The sequence below is a fragment of the Cygnus olor genome, chromosome 5 (genome assembly GCF_009769625.2).
Source record: "Cygnus olor isolate bCygOlo1 chromosome 5, bCygOlo1.pri.v2, whole genome shotgun sequence".
Lineage (NCBI taxonomy): Eukaryota > Metazoa > Chordata > Aves > Anseriformes > Anatidae > Cygnus > Cygnus olor.
Genome location: NC_049173.1, coordinates 35,330,603 through 35,354,205, shown reverse-complemented (window position 1 = coordinate 35,354,205; position 23,603 = coordinate 35,330,603). Strand labels below are relative to the sequence as shown.

The window sequence follows — 23,603 nt, the reverse complement described above, 5'->3', positions numbered from 1 at the left end:
AAGGTGTTTACCTCATAATAACTGGTCCATGCAATGTATTTTCAAATTCAGTTGAGCTCAGCTATACTTCAGGTTTCCTCGCACAAGCTGCTTGAAGTTAACAACTCTTCAGAAATCCTGTGCTCTCGGCAGAGCTGTTTGGGGACTCAGAGCCCTGGCGACTGGTGACAACGTTCCCAGTTTGGATGTGGCCCCTGACACTGCTACAGCCTTTTGCAATATAGGGAAATGGAAATTAACTTTAAAGGCACTGAGTTGATACCCCAATAACACAGAACATAGTGACAGAGTAACTGTGTCACAGCCATAGCCTGTAATGCATTGGATCGAAAATCTCAACAGTTTCTTACTTTTAAGTAGTAAAACACAGGATTTTACAGATCATACTGAACAGTTATGGCAAGTAACTGCACCTGCATGCACGGTACCTCAGGTTTTCAAGCACAGAAACACAAATCCTACGAAGATGCAATTCAGTCTTCCTGAAAGCAGGAGCTGATTAAATCAAGAACATTCAAAAACTCCTCTATATTAGCACTTGTTTCCATTACAGCACGTCTCAAAAATCGATGGTCACTGAGCTCAGCATTGTAAGGGGGCAGTTCCTGAAATAAACGAGGTCTCCCAGGCAGACTACACAGACAAAAGGCTCGTCTCCAGTCTCTTCAGAAGCACAGAGAATGACAGCCAGCAACAGGGGGGAAGATGAAAACAGACACTAAGGACCCACAAGCAATAACTTCCTTCCTCTCATGGCTTAAGTCTATCATTGCTCAAGGTTTTGTGTAAGTGAAGTTCTCTAAGCCACCTGGCTCCCACAAGCCTAAAACTTGATGTCTTTAGCCATGGCTAACGAGCTCAGGCACCTGACAGATTTCCTCAGAGCTAGCACTTGCTCACCACTACTCTCCTAACACCAGCCCATCTTCCACATGAGGAACCCTCATTCAAAAATGAAAACCCACATGCCAAGCATCAGTGATATACCCATGCACAAAGGAAAAAAAAGCCCACATCCAGTCCCCAGGACTTCTACCTTCCCCCAGTCAGAAGTGTCCCGAGAAACAGGCCTGAAGGCCATGCTTGCCCTTTCCCACCTCGCTAGTCCAGCAAATCTTGTATTACGTTTCTGCAATGAAAAACATCCTTGAAGAAATGACATAAACCACTTATCTCTCCTGAAGCTGAAACACTGTACTTTTTCACAGGCAATTCCGTTTTTGTTTACTGCTTTGTGCAACTTCCTCCCCCAAAACATAAACAACCTTCTTGTTTTCCCAACACCCCCAAAATCAGCAGCATATCCCTTCCACATGGAAATCAGAACTAGTTTCAGCTATGAGCTGCAAGTGGTCTTGTTGATTCCCAGGAGGACCTGCCCTGAAGGAAGCTAGGATCCTTCTCATGTTTAAGACCAGGCTGCAGGAAATGCCAGTGCCAATCCAACCGCCCACTGCTGCCCCTAGTTCCCTTTCTCCCTTACAGCAGGATTTGCCAGACAACTTAGAGACGATTTAGCTCTTCACACCAGCACAAGATTCACTTCTTTTTCTGTTTTAATTTCCTGATGGTTTAATGAGTGGCTATGGTTTTATCAAGGAGTCAAAGACAAGACAGGTGCTGCAGAAACACATGGTCAGCAATGAAACCACTTCTTTCAGTGGTGGCAAACAGGTCGAAAATTCATGCAATAACCAGGGCCACCCTTGGACTTCCTGACTAATGTCACTGCCAGGATGAAGAATACTCGTTAGCCAACAAAGTTATCTGGGGAAATTCAATTTTGACTTTACAGCTCACGTTCTGGGCTGTTTCTCTGAATGTCATAATACTGCCTAGAGGCTCATCTACCACCTCCTTCAGTGGTATTTTAGAAGGAACGACCTGTGAACCACAGACATGTTATAAACTTCAAATGAGGCTTAAAACCATAATTCCATGGGTTATGGGCATCTTGCAACTTAGAGTGTGGCACCTTAACCCTAGAAAGGGCTTGAGTCTTGTCTGTTTTATTTGCTATACTGAGCAGTAAATACTTTTCAACGTATTCAATGGCATTCTCGCATGCATAACTTTCTACTGTGCATCAAAACGAAAAGTCAAAACGCTACTCACAACCCTGAGCCTGGCATGCCAGGAACCTAAAAGTGAATGAAGTTAAGGTAGCAGAATTTAAGTTTTTTGGACATAACACCAAATAACATTAACAAATAGGAGATGTATAGAACAAAATAAAGTTGTCAGATCTAAAAAAAATCTGTCTTTTACTAAAAAAAAAATTATCTTTCCCTTTGAAGCTCCCAGGGGAAGCATACAGAAGGAGAAGGAGGATCCATCAACCACCTTCCACTTCAACAAACCTGTTCCATACCACAGTGTTATTTTAATTTGCAAAACAGAGTAAGAATTTGCAATTTTCTTCAACATTCTTCACAACATTTGCATCCTTCTTAAAACGTTCTTCACAAGAATTCTGTTTTGAATCAGACCTACACACAGGATTTAGTTCACTGATTGAACAAAGAATTATAAAATCTGCTGCAGTCCTGCCTCTCCCACTTCTTGTTAGCCTGATTTTTTGATCTTAAGACATCTACTAGTCACAGTTAAATAGAAGTTCTGCTACCTGGTTAAAGGCCACTAGACAATATAGACTTATTACCAAATAAAGGAGAATTTCAAGTGCATTAGAAGAAACTATTGTGACGCCTTTCAGATAAACAGTAAATGATATTTCTGTTCCAAGAAGGATGAGTCACAAAAAAAAAGTTAACTGTGAAGAGCTACCCTAGTTTTGTCTGGACAGCACAGAGTAAAGAAGTATGTGACAGTCTAAACAGTAACCTCTGCACATATTTTCCAAGTATCTGAGCTCAAATGATCCCAACTCCGCTAAAGAATTATAACTGTAGGAAAATAATGTACATTACAGACACTCATCTTGGTTTTGCAAATGCTGGGAATACAGTGAGGGTGGTGACAGGCCACGAATTCCTATCTTTAGAAAAAATAAAAACAACTTACAAATTGCATGGAAGAAAAGAATTAGAATAAAAATCTAGGATCTCCTGTAATCCACTTCCAAACTTAAAACAGCAGATAATGAGGTCCTTAAAGTAAACACAGAATAACGTGATAACTAACATTACAGAAATGGGGTTTGCTTTAGCACCTAAGCCTACATGAGATGAATGCCAATGCACTCCATACCAGAATTACATCTTTTCTTATTACTATTTTTAATTAAAAAAACAGACTTTGTTGAATTTGAACACATACCTTGTGAGTGACACCTGATATGGTAATGACCATTTGTTTGCTTTTAAAGGGGGAAAAACACCTACTTTGGTACTCTGAGAAAAAAAAAAATAAAAGACCATCCTTGCTACTTCCCTAAACTATTCATCTTCAATCATTTTGATATGCCTAAAAGAAGCAAAGAGCAAAGGATAACCAGGATTCAACAAACTGCTTTGTTCATGCCTTATGAGCTATTAAGTCCTGAGCGAAAGAGCTACTCACAGTTCCATGAAAACAGCTGTCTGGAGAAGCAATTCCCAGCATATTTTGTACTGGCACCATTCCCCACTTTCTGTAAACAATATGTCCCAAGAATTATGCCTGCAGCTTTAGGACAGTATTGTTTAAGGCCTTGCCAGCCGTACCTGCCTTACAAACACCACACCACATGGTAAACCAAGGAATGCACAGTCCAAGAACAAACAAACAAAGGTTTTGCTGGTGATATTCACAGAAGTAACAAAGTATATCTGGAAAAAAAAAATTCTGGAAGAAGGAAGGAATTCCAACATGAATTTCATAGTACTGTGGCTACAGCTATTCTACAACAGATGAGCAGTCCTTGGGATCTGGGGGTGATACGATGCCAGTCCCTTCCCACTGAAGAAACTGGGACAGCAAATCACAGCACATCGATCCAGTATCTCATTGCACAGAACTAGACCGGATATAATGTCACCTCAAATAGTTGAGTAAATAAATTGTTAATTATTTCATGAAGCTAAAAGGCAAACAGCAGAAAGATGTGCATTAGAAAGTTGAAAGACCGTCTTTGAAAGCAAAAAGGGAGCTTACACAGAATTTACCAAAACCAAACACCAAAGCAGTAAACTGGATAACAAACAATCATTTATGTAAAAACCACATCAAGGAGAATGGAATAAGCATGTTTGTACATTTTCAGATACAACTGGAGCCAGAGGCAATCACGTATAAGCAAGGGGGATAAAAAACCCAACCCCACAGCCTACCTCCTTTAAGAAATGAAGTTTTCCATTCATTGCTGAAGATCTAAAGGAAGAAAGATTTTAGGACTAGATTTTTTTCCCCCCCTAAGGTAACCTTATAATTGGCAAGATGCAACTATATCTTCATAATCATCTCAATCATTTCAGCATTTGCCTACGTTCTGGCCACACCAACTGGTTCCATCTCCCACTTGATCTAATGCTGTAGAAAGCAAGACGTCTGTTCAGTTACTACCATTTACCTGCAGTTAGAGGGCTGGACAGCCTTTACTTGCAGAAATCTCTACTTCTAAGGTTATTACATGAGGAGATAGAACTAATGTCTGGCCACTAGATTGTGAAATGCTATGGTGTGAGCAAGGAGCGAGGCGAAGAACAGAATCCGGTTGGTTCAGATATCATCTTGCCATCTACTAGAAGCATAGAGGAAGATAACAGCATAGTAATGAGAAGATCTACATTCATGGATGGATTTGAGATCTCATCTCATTTATGAGTTGTATTCTCATCATGCAAACTTATTTCCTACAGCAAGGCAACCCATAGCTGACTACTCATAAGACCAGAGCTACAGACCCCTCTCTACAGACGAGGCACCTGTACCAAGTTATTGGTGGCCTCTCTCCTATGCAGAGATCCTTTATACATCTAGAAGAAACTCCATGTAAAGAGCTCCCAAATGCATAATCTTCACTTCAGGTAGACCCTTCTGAGGGTGAGGCACGCAGGCAGGACCACTTCCAGAACAAACTAGCTCACAGCCTCATTGGCAGCATGCACCGGATCCATGTCACTTCCTTTTAACAACAGCACAGCCCCTCTGTTCTTGTTCCCCCACCCAAAGCTCCAGTTCTAGTGCTTGCAGAAGCAGAAAAAGGGAACTGATCCTGTTGAAAACAAACATGGGAAAAAATATATATATTTTTTTTTAAATCAAGCTGAGCTCCTAGATCTGAAATGCATGAGATGACGACCTAGTGTGGATCCTTACTAATCAGTCAGGGCCTTAGCTGAGGAGCTGAGTGACAACTAACCGCCCAGTAATACTGGTCTGGAAAACAAGCCAGGCTGCAGGAACAAAGAAACATTCTGGGCAAGAACCAATTCAAGACAGGAATATACCCTCCAACAGTCCCGGGATCCTGAACTGCAACTGAGCAGTGCAAGAAGGTTAGCCATCATCAAGCAAGACCGGAGATCAGTGACAATCCAGCATCTTGGACCATTCCAGGATACATCGTATTTCCAAAAAGCTTCCTACCTCTACATAGCTAAACTATTTTCTTCTGAAACATGGGAAGTGAAAGAGAGTAATAAAGCATCAAATCAACCAAATTCCCACAGATCAGAGACAACATCTAATAGGAGACGGCAAGGTGTTCTGCAGAAAACTTCTTTCCAACCAAGTGAACATGCTCGTTCACAGCAAAGCGTTGCAGTTCATTATTAAGAAATTAAGACAGGAAATTGAGGAATAAGGAAATTAAGACTGACTCAGATTTTTTGCCCTACATTTCATAAATAAATTAGATCATCATCCTCATTATCCTTAATATTTTTAAAACAAGAATAACGCTTCCACAGTTCACATGACCTCACCATGTTTAGGGCATCTCTATATCTCAGCTCTGCCTGCCTCAAACAGAAAGAGGGAGGAACTAAACCTACATCATTAAAATACTAATTTAACAACTGCTAAGTTGCCACGTGCTGGAGCCAAATTCTTTTTTTCCACTGGAATGACAAATACTGTTTACTCTGTAAGATTTGTAGAAATGGGTCCTTAGCTTAATTTTAACAAATCCTGTAGGCAGACAAGCCACGTGGATTTTTCCAGCCCAAATTATGTTTCTAGCTTCTGCGCAGGCAAGATACTAAAAACACTATGTGTATGCAATTATGTTGAGAAGCTCTCACATGCAAAGTGAATGATGTCCAAAACAAGGCTTAATTATACAGAGAATAAGTTATCACGACTGAAAATACAACTGCAATACAGGACTGTGTCTGACACATGAGGTAACCAACATGAAAGTGCATTATGTCTGTATCAATGGCTAGCTAAGATCGTGCATTCAAGCAAAAATCATCCTTTCTGAGGTACAAATTCTGTACTTTAAAGAATGAGGAAAACTTTCACATAGTACTAAGCACACACCTCTTTAAAGAGGCATACGCTACCTCACAGGACAAAGAAATATATAAATATTTTGGCTGTTCAAATTTGTGCCAAACTAACCTTCCAAGCTCTCCTTTAGTGTCTTTGAACAATCACGAACTTTTGTATCACAGTATTGTGGAAAAAATAACAGTGACCTTATCTGGAAGGCTCTCAGACTGAGCACTACTTATGAAAATCGGAGCGAGAGCATTCAGGTTGGTAAAAGGCCAAGAAAAGACCTAGTAGTTGTTGATGCACCACTGCACCCTTCCTGGGGCCAGCACAGGAATGCCATAAGGCAGCGACTGTGCCATTTGCTACAAATGGGTGGAGAAGTCCCTAGACCATCTCAGCCAGCTGGTCACAATTTGCCCAAACAAAGCCTAAAGAGAAAATTGACTCTGCATAACCCTACTGCAGACATGTAAATGAAACGATAAGCAGCCCAGATTTTATCGTAACACGATGCCCTGAACCAAAAGGCAGCCGTGGGGTTTTCCAGAGAATCCGGACTCCCTTCTATCCACCAATCACATATATTAAATCTAAAACACTGCTTAGATTAAGCATTTCTGCTTAGATGACGAATATATGATCAAATACAGAAAGGCTCTTTCAAAACAAGCATTTTGTGGATGGATATGGATAACTATCTGGACAAAAAGATGTAGGCTGATTAAATCGCAGTCCTTCCCTCCTTTGCATGAGGCTGACTTTCTGCTACCAAGAAACACCCGGGGCTGACCACTTGCCCAGGCTGAATGGCTTTACAGACCACTTTCTTTACGTAGGAAAATCCAAGCATAGCACAGCTGAAAGGTACCTTTAAATTAACAAATTGCCTCAGAAAGAATATAAAATCATGCAATTTAAGAAAACAGCAAGTAATTCTAATATGTAAATACTATAAATACAAATGTCATGACACTTTCAAAGCCACCCCATGGAAATCCAGTTAAAAAAAACAACAGGATTTAAGAGATGTTTTTCATGTAGATATGTTAACCCATGCAAAAACACCAAAACTTATGGCCCCAAACAAAACTGAACATTTAATATTAACTTGTGATAATGTTCAAGGGCTATTAAGAGAAGATAGTGAACAATTACCTCTAACCATTAACAAGACTACTGATAATCTGCTATTGGGGGAAGGAAATCCAGAAAAGCCCCTATATTGGTAAATAGCTGCCAAAACCTGAAAAGCAAAACCAGTATCACAGAAATCTGCAACAGCCGGTCTGTGTAAGGCCCTCAAGCAGACTACTTCTCAGACATGATGCTTCCAGCTGGGGGAAGGAACTGGACAGCAGTGACAGGCTTGAACCTGACAAGCAGCATCCCAATGTAGAGACCGACTCTGCACCAATGGGGAACACCAGGAAGATCCGCACAGGACCCTGTGCTGAGTACAGACCACTGAACTGTGACTACCACCACCTTGATCACAAGTAACTTCTCTCTTGGGGGTTTTAGACCAGGTTAAGCCTTGCAGGCTTTGTAGGAACAGGATCCCTTCTCATCGTAAACAAAAAACAGGCAGCAGGAAGATCACATGAAGCAATCTTTGACAGCAACCAGCCTTAAAAAAAAAAAAGTATTTGCTTTACGAAAACATATTAGTAAAGCTATCCACACCAGGGGACAAGGCTGTAAAATACATCTCTCTCCTCTCAGTACTGAGGCACTGGCCAGTCGCATCCCCAGCACAGAGCCTGTATGGCTCCGTGGCACCACAGTGGCCTCTACAAACCAAGGACCAACTGTTGTTTTATGACAAAGAGTATCCAGTGATTATTCTCCACAGAATTTAGGTTATTACCTCGAGAAAGAAACAAATATTAGAGGAAAAAGGAAAGCCAGCAACGAAGTTTCTAGGGACAATGGTATTTGGCAATTTGCTTCAAACTGTTTGAATGCTACCGAGTTCCAGAAAAAAAAATCCAAGAACGAGATTAGATGATTTCTGTTAAACACATTAGAAAGAAGGTACATACTTTCTTTCCTCTCATACCATGCATACAAAGTTAAATACAAGCCCAATGCTTTTACCATTAGTTACTAAAAAGTGAGACCTGGCCTACCTTGACTGGGAACCAAGTTTCATTTGTGTCATTCCTCTGTACCGGGAACTAACTCCCATGCCACCACAGATCTTTACTTTAACAGTTGATGAATTAATGCCTTTGAAAGCAGACTATCCTCACTCAAAGTCTTAGATCAATGCACAAAGATATTAGCTAACCAAAGACTCAAGAGTAGCAGCCACGAAGCACTTGCTTGCAAGGTAAACTGAGTAACTATGAGTTTGGCACATGGATGCTCAGTTCTGCCCCTCAGCAAGCAGTACAGCCTTGGGAAAGTCAAAGCATCTCTGGTCTTAGCAGATTACAGAAGTTAACTTAAAAAAAAAAATAAAAACACTAAAAATCAATTCCCTGTTAAGAGTGAAGCCCAGACACAGAGTAAAACAGTGCTAATCAAGTTTAAACAACATTAAAAGTAGAAGAGGAACCCTTAACATTTGTTTTTGTTTTTTTTCCCTTAGAAAAAATAAACTGAATAGAAGTGGTCACATTCAGATTAAGTATGGTTAAAATATGGTAAAAGTGTTTCTGGCCAAGCATGTCAGTATACGTTTTTCTCTTAAGAGCCTCAATGGTACTTGCAGTTCCTAGATCTGTGCCCAGTAAAGAAGCCCAAGTCAATGACCAAGTATCTACAAAAAGCAGCTCTGATTAATCTTTACAGATGCCCTGGGAGTTTATTAGAGAGTGTTGTCTACAACCCAATTCATCAGGAATTTCCAGATTGTTGCTTCCTAGAAAAGGAAAGGTAACCGGAAAAAATTCCAGACAGCTCGGTCCAAGCTTTAAAACAGTCTATTTGACACCAGCATTTCACTTAGAAGGTGAAGAACTTTGGCTCTGCTTTCAACATCAAAACCCAAGAACCCTATGGATGTAGCACTCAAGAAGCCAAGGACTTGTTTCTGCCCCCCAAACTCTGACATAGTTGCATGTTTTCCCCAAGAGTACCTTCACATTCTGACATCCCTACTCCTCCTTTGGGCTCATACACAAATCGTTTGTCCTGCCACTCTTCCAGTCACAACACTGCACAAACAGAAAGCGTATAAATCACTCTCCAGAAACATCAAATGTGATCACTTCAGAATATCACGGCTCCACAACGAATTACTCTGTAAAGACAAATGCCGAACGGTTCAGGTTTTCATAGATGCATCTCTTCCAACTCAGTTTAAAGGACTCCGGATCAATGTGTAACTGCGCTTTCACGTGACACAATACCATTTGTACTTCTAGACTGACGGCAGCCTATCAACGTTCGCGAGTTTATCAGCTCAAGTCTCAATCAATGACAGTGAAAAAAGAGCACTGCCTACTGCACAGCGGAATAATCCTCCTGATCTTGTTTGTTACGAAAGTTTTCTTGTTTCTGATGCAACATCTCCTTTAACTGCGCACTGAAAAGAATATCAGTTCAAAACTGGTATTTGATGGATGCCACAGTTAAGGTGAGAACAAACTTCCTCTTCCAGACACGGCTGTGTCAGTCCAAGGTTACTGCGCTTAGCCTGGCCCTAGCTCCTCACCCTCCCCTCGTCACCGTTACCACCCACGCCAACATGTCAGCTGAGAAAAATGGAAGAACACTCTCCAATTTGTGTTTTTACCAGCCAAGCCAACACAAAACAGCTTCCTAGAGGTCTTTGTTAACCCAAACCATTTGATGGAAAGGTACAGTTCCAGAGAAGCTCAAGCAAATTGAACTTCTACAGAACTACTATGGCCCCATCTCCCACGCTATCCCTCACCCACTCAATGGGCAGCCAGTTCAGAAACATGATCCAGCCAAAACCTAACAAAGTGAAAAAACAATTCATTACACCAGCCTGATAACTCCCTGACGTTAACTCATGGCTGCAAAGACTCCCGTGCCAGCAGGGGAAGATGCACAGACAAGGAGGAGGCAGTACCACTGCAGCCCCAGTGTAAACTGCCAAGATCTTGACAAGCTTAGGCAAAACTAAGAGAGCTGCTTCAGAGAAGAGCGGTCACAGCCTCCTCCTCCTGCACCAGCAGTAACGTTTGCATAGCCACGAAGCCAGCCAGTTCAGGCAGTCGATCCAACTGAAGTTCAATATTTTCTGTACCACCATTCTCAGCTGGATCAGCAAAGAGAGAGTGACAGGGAATAATAGCTCTTTTGGGGGAAAGTATTGCCAGAGAAATCAAAGCTGCTCTGGTGGTAGTGCAGTAACATGGCTGTGGAGGACATGTTAAAGTCTTAGCTTGATAGACTTTACACTTGGTGTTCTGCAGAAAAGGAAAGACAATATGCTCTAATGTCAGTTATTAAAAATCCAGATCCCTGGACTGAAGAAGTATCTATTATTTTAATGTGTTCACCAGTCAATCATAGACTCTGAAAGCAAAACTAAAGCCACAATTTCATATTAGTTTAAACCATGCTTGCCTGATAAGCAAGCAGAATAAATAACGTTTAATCCCTCCCTAAAATAAAAACAAACAAGGTCAGAGTGTCAGATGAGTGAAATAAGCACAATAGGACCCCAAAAGTTAGCAATTACACGAGCTTAGGCTGCCACAAGAACCCCTCACCTTTGAGATGCTGTAGAACAGCTTTCCTAGAGTGCAGGAGATCTACTTTTTTATTGCATTAGGGAAAAATGCTGGATTTTAAGTATTATGCAGCTCCACCAATATTAGTAGTGGAAAGCAGCTACAGACAGAATTGAAGAATCCTATACAGTACTGTAACAAGCTGTTAAGAAAATGCAACTAAAACTCCACAACATTTGTATTCCTCCTAGCCCCTGTTAGTGGGGAGACAAGCACTTTTGCACTGACTTTTATTTCAGCAAGTTTTTAAACCCACCACTCTCATTATGGTAGGAAAGAAAAGTACGTAAAGATCTTTCCAGCACCAAGGAGCTGTATTGCACTACAAAACATAGCGCTGGGAAGTCTTGGGAGTTTTGAGAGCCCGGCGTGGCTCATTGGGTTGTTTCTCTTCTTCCTAAACGCGTAATGCTGTCAGATACTAATACAATACCAGAGGGTTTAACAACACCAGAGTAAGAAGATAAACTTGTCTACCGTCTAGTTTACACGCACCTTCAGCTTCCACACGTTTAAGAGAAGTAATAAACGCAGGGAAGTAATTCCCAGGCTGGGAAAAAGAAAAGAAAGACAGCTAATAAGCATAATAAATGTTAGATTTGAATTGCATCTCTTATTTAAGCTTTAAGGAAAAAAGGTTCTTTGACGTGTTCTGCTTAGAGCTCTACAAATCAAAGTTTTGCTGAGGCTTAAAACCAAGGCTTTATGCAATTACAGATGAAACACAGCTTGCTGTAGGATAACTCCAGCTATGAAAACAATTAGAGAATCACCAACAAGGATGAACACGGACTCATTTTTTTGGACTTTACTCGCATCATTTTTTATTTCCTCCATGAGATTTTTGCTAGGGGGAAGAAAAAGCAGCACGTCCAGCGAGGATTGCCAAGAGATGAAGAAATGGAAAACACACACTAATGAGCCGAAAAACAATACCGTTTCTCTATGGCAACAATTAACTTCTGCATAAGCATAAAGCCCATTTCAGCAGTAACCATGGATCAATAAGTCAAATAGAAGCGATGAGTCAGAAGCCCATTTAAATATTTACCCTTTTCTCTACAAGCCACGGCTGGAGTAGTATTATGGCCAAACAGCATGACTGCGCCTTCCATTTTACCCTCTCATTCAGCAGCCTCGCCGGAGAGGCAGGAAGACCGAAAAAATGAGGGAAAACCACCAGAAAACCCAACCAGAGCCGCGCTGGGAGGCGACAATCGGACATTGTTCGGAGCCGGGAGCATCTCCCAGCCCTGACGGCTGAACCGAGGCGCACGGAGCAGAACCGGGGCAGGGCAGGCACACAGCAGCACCCCCCCCCCGAGCCCCCCAGGCCCCGTTACGCGCCGCTCACAGCGCGTTACATAAAGCCCCCGGCCCCGGGGGAGCCGCAGCGCCCAGCGGGGACCCCGCCGCGGCAAACGGGGGCCCGGGGGCGGCCTGGGGCAGCCCCGGAAGCGCCGCGGGGGCTCCGCAGCGGGCCGGCCCCACCTGTGCAGCCCAGCGGGGCCCCACCCGCGCCCTCCCCGCCGCCCCCTGCACCGGGGCGGGGACCGGGCGGCGCCCCCCGGTTCTCCCCCGGTTCCCCCCCCACCTGAGGCTTCGCCCCCCGCCGTCCCTATCCGGCCCGGCCCGGCCCGGCCCAACCCGGACAGGCCCGGCCCGGCCCGGCCCGGCGGCGCTCACCTGCTCGCCCGCCGCCTCTTCAGCCGCCGCCCTCCGCCACCGAGCAGCGCCGCCGCCGCCGCCGCCCCCCACCCCGGCCCCGCCGCCGCTGCTGCACCCGCCCCCGCCCATCCCGGCGTCCCATTGGCCGCCCTCCCCGCCGCTCTGCCCTCGGATTGGTGCGCCGAGCTGCTCGTCAAAGCGCCGAGCCCGCCTCCCCCCCGCCCACGGGCCCCCGGTGTTTTATTCACTCCGAGGCTTTGGCGCCCCCACTCTTCAGCTGCCGCTCCTGATTGGGGGAAGGGGCCGGAGGGCAGCGCTGCGATAGGCTGCGGGAGGTGCCAGCTGAGGCGGTGGGCCCGCCCCCCCGCTCGGGGTTAGGCTGCGTTGGGGCGGGGGCGGGTGGGGTGCGTGGAGGCCGGGCGGCGGCGGGGTCCAGCCGGTGGGGTCCGGGCAGAAACCCGGCCCCGTGCCCGGGGGCCGCCCGCGGAGCCTGCCCCGGGTGGGCCGCCAGGAGCGTGCCCGGCCCCTCGGCCCCTGCTGCTCCCTGAAGCCCCTCGGCGGGGCTTCGTGGGCCACCAAGGGCTCCTGGCGCTCGCCCCCACGCCGTGGTGCCTGGTGCTGCCGCAGGGCCCGGTGCCACCTCCGTTACCCCAGCGGGGGTACAGGGAAACGCCTCTCGTCCCCAGGGATCCTCCCTCGGCTGCGGGCTGGCTGCAGGGAACGGGGAGCAGGCCGCTCTGTCACGCGTTAACTCCCGTGCCCGGGCTGCTCGGAGAGCTAAATGTGCTCCGCTCGCCTTCCCCGAGGCCACGAAGCAGAAGCAGGCCTCCATTTTCCGAGCGGAGGCAGCGCCAGGTGTTGGATGCAGGCACCAGGGGAATGCTCTGCGCAGCGCCCCTGCGACTGCGTTCCAGGGGCCTCACCGAAGCACGTTATCATCCGGCAGGCGTATTCCCGACAGCGCTCACCAGGCTTTCAGGCAGCTATTTCACCCAAAATGCAAGCGAGAGCAGTTCGCAGGGCTGAAAAAAAATAAAATCAGGAAGTTGAAATGCAAAAATTACATAAGGTTTCTCTGTATCATTATCTTCGTTATCTTCTCCCTGCGTGCACCGTACCCCTTACACCTCTTTGTTTCTAAATCAAGCAAAGGAACAGAACAACAAAGGATGTGTGTCAACTAGCACACATCCAGGACATACGGGAACTGGAATCCGTGGTCATTTCAGAACATCGCCTGCAAGTTCATTTACCAAGTTCACATTGGAGGTGCTGGGGCAGAAGCAGGAGGGTGACACAAACCCCGAGTATCAGAATGATGCTCTGTAACCCCCAAATCACCACATGTTCAAGAATTAAATTAAGAAGAAAATACAAGAACATACTGTTTTTTTTTTTATTGTAACATCTCTACATGTCACTCTGCTTGGAAAGCAAAACCAAAGCAGATAGCTGCCCTCCTTCTCACAGCTGCTTCTCAGTTACTCTGAGTGCTGCTCTCAGACACCAGCACAACACAGTTATGTTTGAGCCAGTGTTCCAAAATGACTAGACAGATATTTCTACCAGTCCTGAGTTTTCTTCTGTTGTTATGAAACCTAGAGTCATTTCTGACCTGGCATAGCGCTTAATATGTTGCATTCCCAATAGCTTTGGTTTAACTCTTCATCTTATTCACAATCTCTGGATTTTTGACTAAATATTTGATGAAACATGTTGCCTTAAGCCTTAATTTCTAAGCAACAGTCTTTGTATTATAAAGATGTTCTGCTTCCAAGTGAGAAAGATTTGAGGGTGGGTAAGGAAAAGGACAGGACACACTATTGTAAATGAAATTCTAATATATGCTTCAGCTATATATAGCTTTTACAAATATTTGTTGGATATTTAAATTGATTTGTTGCTATTACCACTTTTCTGCTCAGCCACTTGTATCTCCGTAACTCCCCAAGTAGTCGTTGGTAACCAAAGGGAAAGGGGGTTGTGGTGGGAAAGGAAAAGGACCATGACCTTAGAGGTCACCTAACTGAACGAACTGAGCATGCAACACAGCAAACTGCCCATTCGCTACGCTCATCTGCGGGTCGCGTTCTGTGTACTCAGCCTTCCTGCAGAGAGTTTCCATGAGAGGAGGAAAATGAATTCTCCAAGGCCTGATATTGGAAGCAAAGCTTCAAGGTTCTTTAATCCTGATGGATAATGAAGCACTGGGAGAGACTTCATAGCACACCCAAGATATCCAGCCCTTGCCCCTTTTCCACCTTTTAAGAGAAGAGAGCTCCAAGGGTAATATGCTGGATTAATGGACCTGGCTGTTTATGTGTTGCCCACGTGTTCCTGTCAGTGGTGCTTTCTTAGACTAGAGATCCTTTCTGGTCTCACCGGGACAGTAGGATATTATGCCATCCCCTAAGGACCTGAGAGTACATTACACGCGCACTCATGATAATACAAACTCCATATCTTCAGTGCAGGTACCCGGAGGCTTAACATCATTCTTTCCTATTGGCTATCTAAAACAATGTTGGAGATTAAATCTCCCTTCTCTAATCACACTGTAATACTATCCCTTCTAGGAACAAGCCATACCAGTATAAATACTACAACATAAGCATTTTTATGCTGCTATAACTGTGCTCACCCCAGAGGAATTCCATCTTTTTGACAGTAGAGGTAAAATGTGAGAGCTTGTGTGTGTGGATGAGCTCTGAAAATGTTAAAAAATGTTTCAAAAATGTGCTTCTAGTAGCTACACAAATCTACTATGGGAAAAAAATACAGAAGTACTACGCAGGCTTTCTGCTGTCATGCTCTGAGCAAACCTGAACAATATGGTTGCTAAACCAAGACATCCTGTCTGAACAGATATTTCCATCTGATATGCTGCGTCAGAGGTGAGCAAGCGATTTCAGAGTACTTCGGAAAAAACTCAGTGTAGACAGCTTTTTTGCCCACTTACCAGGAAAGGAGAAAGTCTTTTGCAACACCTCTGAAAAGCAGAAACGCACTGAAGAACCAAATGCTGAATGTCACAGCTATATGTCAGAACTGCTACATGTTCATTTTGAAATAGAGGGCATGAATGTAGTTAATAAGCAAAGGTGTGCAGTTGCCATAATTAATACAGAAAGGATATGAATAGTAAGAATCCTTTACAATCCTTCTGCCCTGGAAAAGCCTCACCCAAACAGCCTGTCAAGAGCCATCTCTGCATATCAAAAGCATATTCTCTACCACCAGATACACAATGCATGCGCAACAGCCTGACTATACCTTCTGTCTTAATTGTCTGTATGTGAGCAATCTTACAGGGCAAATACTTCACTCGGATTCTTTTTGCTTTCATTTTATGATGTGGATTTTCATGGCCATTTACCTCTCTCCTTCTGCTGAAAAGCAAGAAGACTGGAGCCGTGGTGTCTGCAGCTTTGTGGTTAGTCACTGCCTACGGAGTCACTGCAGATGGTATCTGCTCAATGCTACCAAATGCTAGATGACATATATTAAGAGCACAAAAAGCCCTCATAAAATTACTTCTGAAATGCCTACAAAGTAAACCCTGCGATTCCAGTAGGCATGAGGTGACAGCTCAGTCGAGGGTCCTACTCAAATATTTTATGTAATTTCAGCTTCAAGTTACAGAGTGTGTATTTTAGTGTCACATAGGACAAGAGGAAACGTCTGTGCTTCCAATTCCTCCAAAAAGATAATTTCATAGGGGAGCCTGGACCTTGTAATTATTATTTTTATAAATTTGTTTTAATTGGACTTTTGCATGGCAGGAATGGCTTATTTTCTCAGTGGGGCTCTGTGCACCAGATAACCAGGATTAAAGACTACAACCAGTCACTGAATAAGAAAATCACTGAGAAGAGAGAAACAGCTGGAGACAGGCCAAAAACTCTGCCAAGAGATGCTTCAGTGAGTGAGTGCATTCACTCTGATGAGGGGGCCAGAGGATAGCTCTTGAGAAACAGTTCCTGAATTAGCTTTTAGTCTTGTTATCTGGCAGTGAACTTTATAGCTTTCACAAAGAGGAGCAGGCTTCACAATCCTGCCCAGTGTCCTTCCAGTGATGACATCCTGGATGTCACTGGGCTGTATGAGAAAGACTCTCAGGGCTCTAAGTTGAGGAAACCTGTTAATGAAGGCTTGAAATGTTCCTTTTCCTTACTGGGTATTGCTTTTGGCACGAGAACAAAACTGACAGTGCGAAAGGAAGGCTGCCAGCAAAGTAATCATGAGAAAAAGGATTAAACCTAGTTTAACTTTCTAAAAGTGACCGATTTACATTAGTGGTTTTTCAGGAACTAAGAGAATGTGCTGAGCAGCTTGCACGATGGCAAACAATTGAGCATCCAATATACAGAGAAGTAAAAAATGTGGATTAGGCCCGATTGTGCAAATAATTTTGCCCTTTCCACTCCTTAGTGAATATGGCTCATAGCTTTGCAGGATCATGCCTTATACAAGCTGTTCTTTAAACCCAAGATTTCAATTCTTTGAACCATGAGTGGAAAAAGGTTAAAATATCAAATAAGCCCTGCACCTCTTTGAGGTGCCATTTACTTTTTTCTTCTGAAGTCACTTGTGGCTCTTTTATAAGTTGTACTCACCACGTTTTTTATATCCTCTTAAATAAAATGCGTGTGGCTCTTGGCAATGCAGCTTATATGCTCATAAAATCTGAGTAACTTTGTGCTAAATTCTAATTAAGAAATTTAATTGAGCCTCCAGTTGCTACTATGTCTATGTGAGCAGCAGCTGGGGACCACCTAATTATTCAGAGATCTGTGCTACTTTCCTTTTGTTTATTTAAAGAGTTTTATGTGACATTCTACTTTCTTTTCAACAAATTCCCTTGAAATATCAGACAATGAATGAAAACAGCACATAAACCTCTTGGCTATTCCTAGAAAACCATCTGAGTACTCTGTAAGTGATATGAAAGCTCTCTCTTTGCGCCGTAGGTCAAAATCCTTTCTTGCGTGGCACAGAAAAGTAGCAACGTTCTTTATTCATGAAAGCGTTTACCACTGGAAAGGCTCAACTGTCAAAAGAAACATTTTGTTGTTACAGAGATTTCACCACCATTATTTTCCACCATGTCCTTCACTTTGGGACTTTGTTATACATCAAAAAATCCAATGTCAGTCATCTATCTTTCAGCAGTAGAAAGTGACATTTGTACCAAGATCAGAGCCCTAGAGTGAGACTTTGAACCCACTGTACTGGTAAACACCCAGGACAGCACTGCTGAACTCATTATAGATATTCCGGAGCAACTCGGGTCAGGCTCTGTACCAAGCGCTCAGCATCTAAGAATCGGTTGCACTCGAGTAAATTAAACAGAAACACAAGTAACACCTCAGAAGCCCAGAGTTTTCAAAGGTCTTTTTCCCCCCAAAGCCTACTTAGCCATGCTTACATGCAATTCAAGCATACAATAGTCGAATTTCTACCCTATTTCAAAGCATCTGCCTCTTGGTTTTGTTTAGGGCCCAATTCTGCTGAAACGGTTTCAGCTGATAAGATTATTCTGGTAAGCAGGGCTTAACCTTGGAAAACAAAGAACAGTTTGAAATGCAGAGCTCACCCTTCCGTCTCTCCCAGGATACACATGAACACACAGACTGCTTCCACTTTCCTCTCATTTTAAACCCCATCCAGAGCAGAAATCCTGCCAAGAAACCTCCCCATGTCCAGACCGGCATCTCTACCCCCAAACACGAGGCGGAGCAGCCGGCAGTGCCAGAGCGCCGGGCTGCCTCTGCCACCTGCTGGCAAGGCCGAAAACGCTCAAGACATTAAACCGGAGGCAATAGCGTTGTCCACGCACCTCTAAAATGAGGCTTGCAACACAGTGGTTTGAGGTTGATGTATTGTTAAGACAATCCAAAATATCTTAAACCTGTAAGGTGTCTGTTTCCAGAGTTAAGACTGAGCAGCTGAACGCACCCTTACTAGGCCCGGCTGGGGATTTCTGCTCCTGCCTTCTGGTACCACGAAAACGTAGGTCTGGGCTGAAGTCCTGGCAATGCTAAAGGTAGAAGCGGCAAAATTGGCTTTCCAGCTCCGTATCCTAGGCCTGTTACACTAAGTGGCCCACAAAACAGATCTGCATGTGCCTTGTGAATGTTAGCTGCTTATTTTATGTTAAATACATACCTGTGTGAAGCTGATATTCAGATCTGTGAGAGGCTAATAACACCTTTGTAAACTGTAAGCTTCCCGAGCACGCTCGGGTAATTGCTCCAGTTACATGCTCTGGACTAACAGGAGGTAAAATGCCCATGCAAAATCCATTCCCACAAATTATGTCAGTCCATCAGAGATTTTTCTCACACGAGTGTTGCTCAGTGAATTTCTCCTACTGAAGCTTGTTCTTGACCAGGAAATCATCAACATAGCCTAGTGCCTGAAGCAGCAGCCTCGGAGAGGTCAGAGTGCTGCCACCGCCACCGTCACCATCGCTCTGGGGAGCTCCGAGCACCGGAGACAAATGGAGAGAGCGCAGACAAAGGTGTGCCGGAGTTATGCAGCAGGTGGATTTGGCAAAACGAAACGTGACATGACGAGACAGTCTTTTGGTTTGGGGGATGCTTCGAGAGGACACAGCCCTTCACGTGGCGTCTCCCTAGCACCATTAGGGTACACCTTCTGAACAACAAGACGCCTCTGGGGGCTCCCGGGCCCTACGAAGCACCGGGCTCGCTGAGGCCCCACGGTGGGACCGGCGCTGGGCGGCGCCACCGCGCCCACCCCGGCGGAAGCGGCCCGGCGGGGCGGGCCGAGACGGGGCGCGCGGCCATGGCGGCGGGCGGCGCGGAGGAGCAGCGGCGGCGGCGGCTGGGGCGGCTGTCGGCGCTCTCGGTGTACCGCCGGGCGGCGGGGGCCGAGCGGCTGGAGCGGCGCCGCCGCGGGACGCCGCTGCCCGCGGGAGGCAAGCGGGCCAAGGCGCGGCCGAGGCGCGGCGCGGCGGGAGGAGGAGGCGGCCCGGAGCTTGCGGCGCCGCCGCCGAGCGCCGCCGTCCCCAGCCGCGTGGAGCGGGCCGAGGCGCCGCCCGGGAGCACTGAGAAGAAGCCGCCGGGAGGCCCCGCGGCGAGCCCGGGCGCCCCGCGGGTCCAGGCTCCGCCTGGGAGCCCCGAAGCGAAGCCGTCGGGAGGCCCCGCGGCGAACCGGGGCGCCCCGAGGGTGCAGGCTCCGGCTGGGAGCACCGAAACGAAGCCACCGGGAGGCCCCGCGGCGAGCTCGGGCGGCGGCGTGCCGGGGCTGCTGCGGCGGCTGGGGCGGCTGGAGGACAGCCGGCGGCGGGCGGCGGAGCTGTTCCGCTGGCTGGTGGCGCCGGTGGCGCCGGGGGAGTTCTCGGGGCGGCACTGGGAGCGGGCGCCGCTGCTGGTGCGGCGGGGAGACCCCGGCTACTACGCGGGGCTGTTCTCCACGGCCGACTTCGACGCCATCCTGCGCAGCGGCGAGGTGCAGTTCGGGACCCACCTGGATGTGACCAGCTACGCTGAGGGGGTGCGGGAGACGCACAACCCCGTGGGCCGGGCCCTGCCCGCCGTCGTCTGGGACTTCTACCAGAACGGGTGCTCCCTGCGGCTCCTCAACCCCCAGGCCTTCTCTGCCACGGTCTGGCACTTGCTCTCCATCCTGCAGGAGTATTTCGGGAGCATGGCGGGGGCCAACACCTACCTCACGCCACCAGGCACACAGGGCTTCGCCCCCCACTACGATGACATCGAGGCCTTTGTGCTGCAGCTGGAGGGGAAGAAGCACTGGCGCGTTTACAGCCCCCGGACAGACACCGAGGTGCTGCCCCAGTTCTCCAGTGCTAACCTGACGCAGGCTGAGCTCGGCAAGCCTGTGCTGGAGGTGGTGCTGGAGGCTGGGGACCTGCTCTACTTCCCTCGGGGCTTTATCCACCAGGGCGATTGTCTGCCTGACGCGCACTCGCTCCACATCACGTTGTCCTCCTACCAGAGGAACTCCTGGGGCGATCTCCTGGAGAAGCTCCTTCCGGCGGCCCTGCAGATGGCCCTAGAGGAGGATGTTGAGTACCGGCAAGGGCTTCCCATGGGCTACCTGGGGTACATGGGGGTCGCCAACTCAGATGCAGTTGACCCTCGCCGAACAGCCTTTGTGGAGAAGCTGCAGAGACTGATGAAGAAACTTGTTGACTATGCACCCATTGATGCTGCTGTGGATCAGAGAGCCAAGTCGTTTCTTCATGACTGTCTCCCCCCAGTGCTTACTCAAAGTGAAAAACAGCTAAGCGTGTATGGCTTTCCGGCCCAGTGGCAAGATGGAAGTCCCCACAATGTTGACATACTAGTAACAAAAGACACAGAAGTTCGTCTTCTCCATCATGGCATCATTAGGTTGTGCAATGAAGAAGCAGGTGTGATGCTGTACTACACAACAGAAAATTCAAGAGTGTATCATAAGGAAGAACCCAAGTACCTTGAGATAGATCCTGAGTATACAGACAGTATTGAATTTCTTCTGTCTTCCTATCCAAACCATGTCACTGTGGATACCCTCCCATGTGGAACTTTGGAGGACAAGATTTCTTTAGCCACACTCCTGTTTGAGAAGGGCATTCTGACTACTAAGAAACCACTGGTGCAAGTGTAACTCGTTTTGTACAAAATAAACATGCATTTGTTTAGAAAGTATTCTCTCTTGTTTTCACCTTATACCTGCTAGGTGTGAATGAGCAGTCTGATCGCAGTATCTGATCTGAGTGAAGAATGGCTTTGACCTGGGCAGAGAAATCAAATTTTCTGATTAAAACAAGGATCCGCTCTAGAAGCAACTCTTCATGGCTGGGTGACTGGAGAAGGAAAGTTTTTTTTGTTTTGTTTTGTTTTGTTTTTTTCATTTCCCCTTTTGCCTGCCATATACATCCTAGGTAACTTCAGGAAGCTAGTGAACTTTTTATAATCTGTAAATCATCTATGTTTACCAAGTATTGTAAAGCAGCCTGCACTACTGTGGGAAGTACTCTTATTACATACAGACATATTTGGTGATGGTTGTTTATGATCCTGGTAAGCGAGGCACTTAGACTCTGTGAGGTATCATTAAAAATGTTAGAGGTAACGTTATGAGAAGAGAATAGCACAATCTTAGTTCCCTTTCGATGTTGAGCATCAAACTGGACTCCAACTCACAAGCACCATGCCATGCAGATAGCCCACAGCAGAGATACTCCCCTGCTGGTCATTCAAGCTATTATAGGGTTTTCTTAAAAGGATACAGCTCTGAGTATCATGTCTACAGTCAAACAGAAACATGTGCATGAGAACTTGCTGCACAGTTAGTATCTAACAAGACGCTGCATTGTCGATACTAAATTAGGAGGAGCTGTTGACTCCCTCGAGGACAGAGAGGCCTTGCAGAGAGATCTTGGCAAATTAGAGAGCTGAGCAATCGCCAACGATGTTAAATTTAACAAGAGCAAGTGCCAGATTCTGCACTTGGATATATGTACAGTCTGGGGGATGAAAGGCTGGAGAGCAGCCCTACAGAAAGGGATCTGGGGTTTCTGGTCAATGCCAAGTTGAATATGAGCCACCAGTGTGCCCTGGCAGACAAAAGGTCCAACTGTATACTGGGGTACATGAAGCACGGCATGGCTAGCTGGTCAAGGGAAGGGATTGTCCCACTCTGCACTGGTGTGGCCTCACCTTGAGTCCTGCATGCAGTTTTGGGTGCCCCAATAAGAAAGACATAAAACTATTAGAGAGTGTCCAAAGGAGGGCTACAAAGATGGTGAAGGATCTATAGGGCAAGATGTACGAGGAGCAGCTGAAGTCACTTGGTTTGTTCAGCCCAGAGAAGAGGCTGAGAGGAGGCCTCATGACGGCCTGCAGCTTCCTCATGAGGGGAGTAGAGAGGCAGGCGCTGAGCTCTGATCTCTGGGGACCACTAAGAGGAGCTGAGCGAATGGCATGAATCTGTGACATGGGAGGGTCAGGCTGGATATTTGGAAAAAGTTCTTCACCCAGAGGGTGTTGGGCACTGGAACAGGCTCCCCAGGGCAGTGGTCACGGCACCGAGCTTGTTGGATTTCAATAAGTGTTTGGACAATGCTCTCAGACACGTGGTCTGATTTCTGGATGGTCCCATGTCGAGCCAGGAGTTGGACTCGATGATCCTTGTGGATCCCTTCCCACTCAGGATATCTGTCCTCTGATCCTACCATAAAGGCAAGGCCATGAGGGTGGCACAATTGCCAGTACTGACTGGGAGCTGCACACAGGCTCCTCTGGTATTAAAAGTTTCCTGAGCTAATCCTGAGGCCACAGGATTTCAGCAGCACAGCACAGGCCTGGAGGCCATGCTCAATGCACAATGTGGCGCAGGCCTGGTTGTGCTCAGGTTAACTGTACTGTGAATCATTGACTCCTCGATGTACAATGATTTTCTGGTCAGGATCACCACACTGACTTCCACTGAGAAAAATAATGAGATGCCTAAATGTTAATGAGGACTTAAGACCTAGTGACAAACTGATCTCTCCCTTGCAACAGTGACGTTGGCCTGCCATTTAACATTTACCTGAGCTGCTCCATAAATTTCCTTTGCAAGCCTTGCAAACCTCACAAGCCTCAGCGTAGGGTGGCTGGTGTACTCTTGCATTTGAATCTTTCCACATCAGCTGGGAAATAGCTGCATAGGGCCTGACTTCATTAGCTTATTTGAAATTTCTCTGGTCAACCTCTGCTCACAGATGCACCAGTACAATACCACCAACGTCCAAGGGAGTGGGACTGCAGCTGTGCCTTCCTCTGGGTCTATTCCTCCAAGGATAACAACCAGCAAGCCTGAAGG

General features: G+C 46.2%; 2 protein-coding genes across 10 annotated transcripts in view; one reads left to right on the top strand and one right to left on the bottom strand.

The window, feature by feature from the left end:
* Positions 1–18,953, bottom strand: part of NUMB (NUMB endocytic adaptor protein) — a 102,130-nt gene extending 83,177 nt beyond the window's left edge. For 4 of the 9 annotated variants that reach the window (XM_040558470.1, XM_040558473.1, XM_040558469.1 and 1 more), the window contains exon 1: positions 12,783–12,857. The gene's annotated coding sequence lies outside the window, so the exon portion shown is untranslated. Of the gene's footprint in view, positions 1–9,467; positions 9,541–12,782; positions 12,858–18,932 lie in introns of those variants that run through there. The other 5 variants (XM_040558462.1, XM_040558468.1, XM_040558465.1 and 2 more) reach the window with 4 other exon arrangements.
* A 621-nt stretch (positions 18,954–19,574) lies between these two features.
* RIOX1 (ribosomal oxygenase 1) lies at positions 19,575–21,439 on the top strand. The gene has a single exon (XM_040559603.1). The coding sequence runs from the start codon at positions 19,575–19,577 to the stop codon at positions 21,399–21,401; it is 1,827 nt and encodes a 608-aa protein (XP_040415537.1). The 3' UTR covers positions 21,402–21,439.
* The last annotated feature ends 2,164 nt before the right edge of the window (positions 21,440–23,603 follow it).

Coding starts and splice junctions, on each gene's coding strand:
- RIOX1 (XM_040559603.1), top strand. CDS start 19,575: ATGGCGGCGGGCGGCGCGGAGGAGCAGCGGCGGCGGCGGCTGGGGCGG.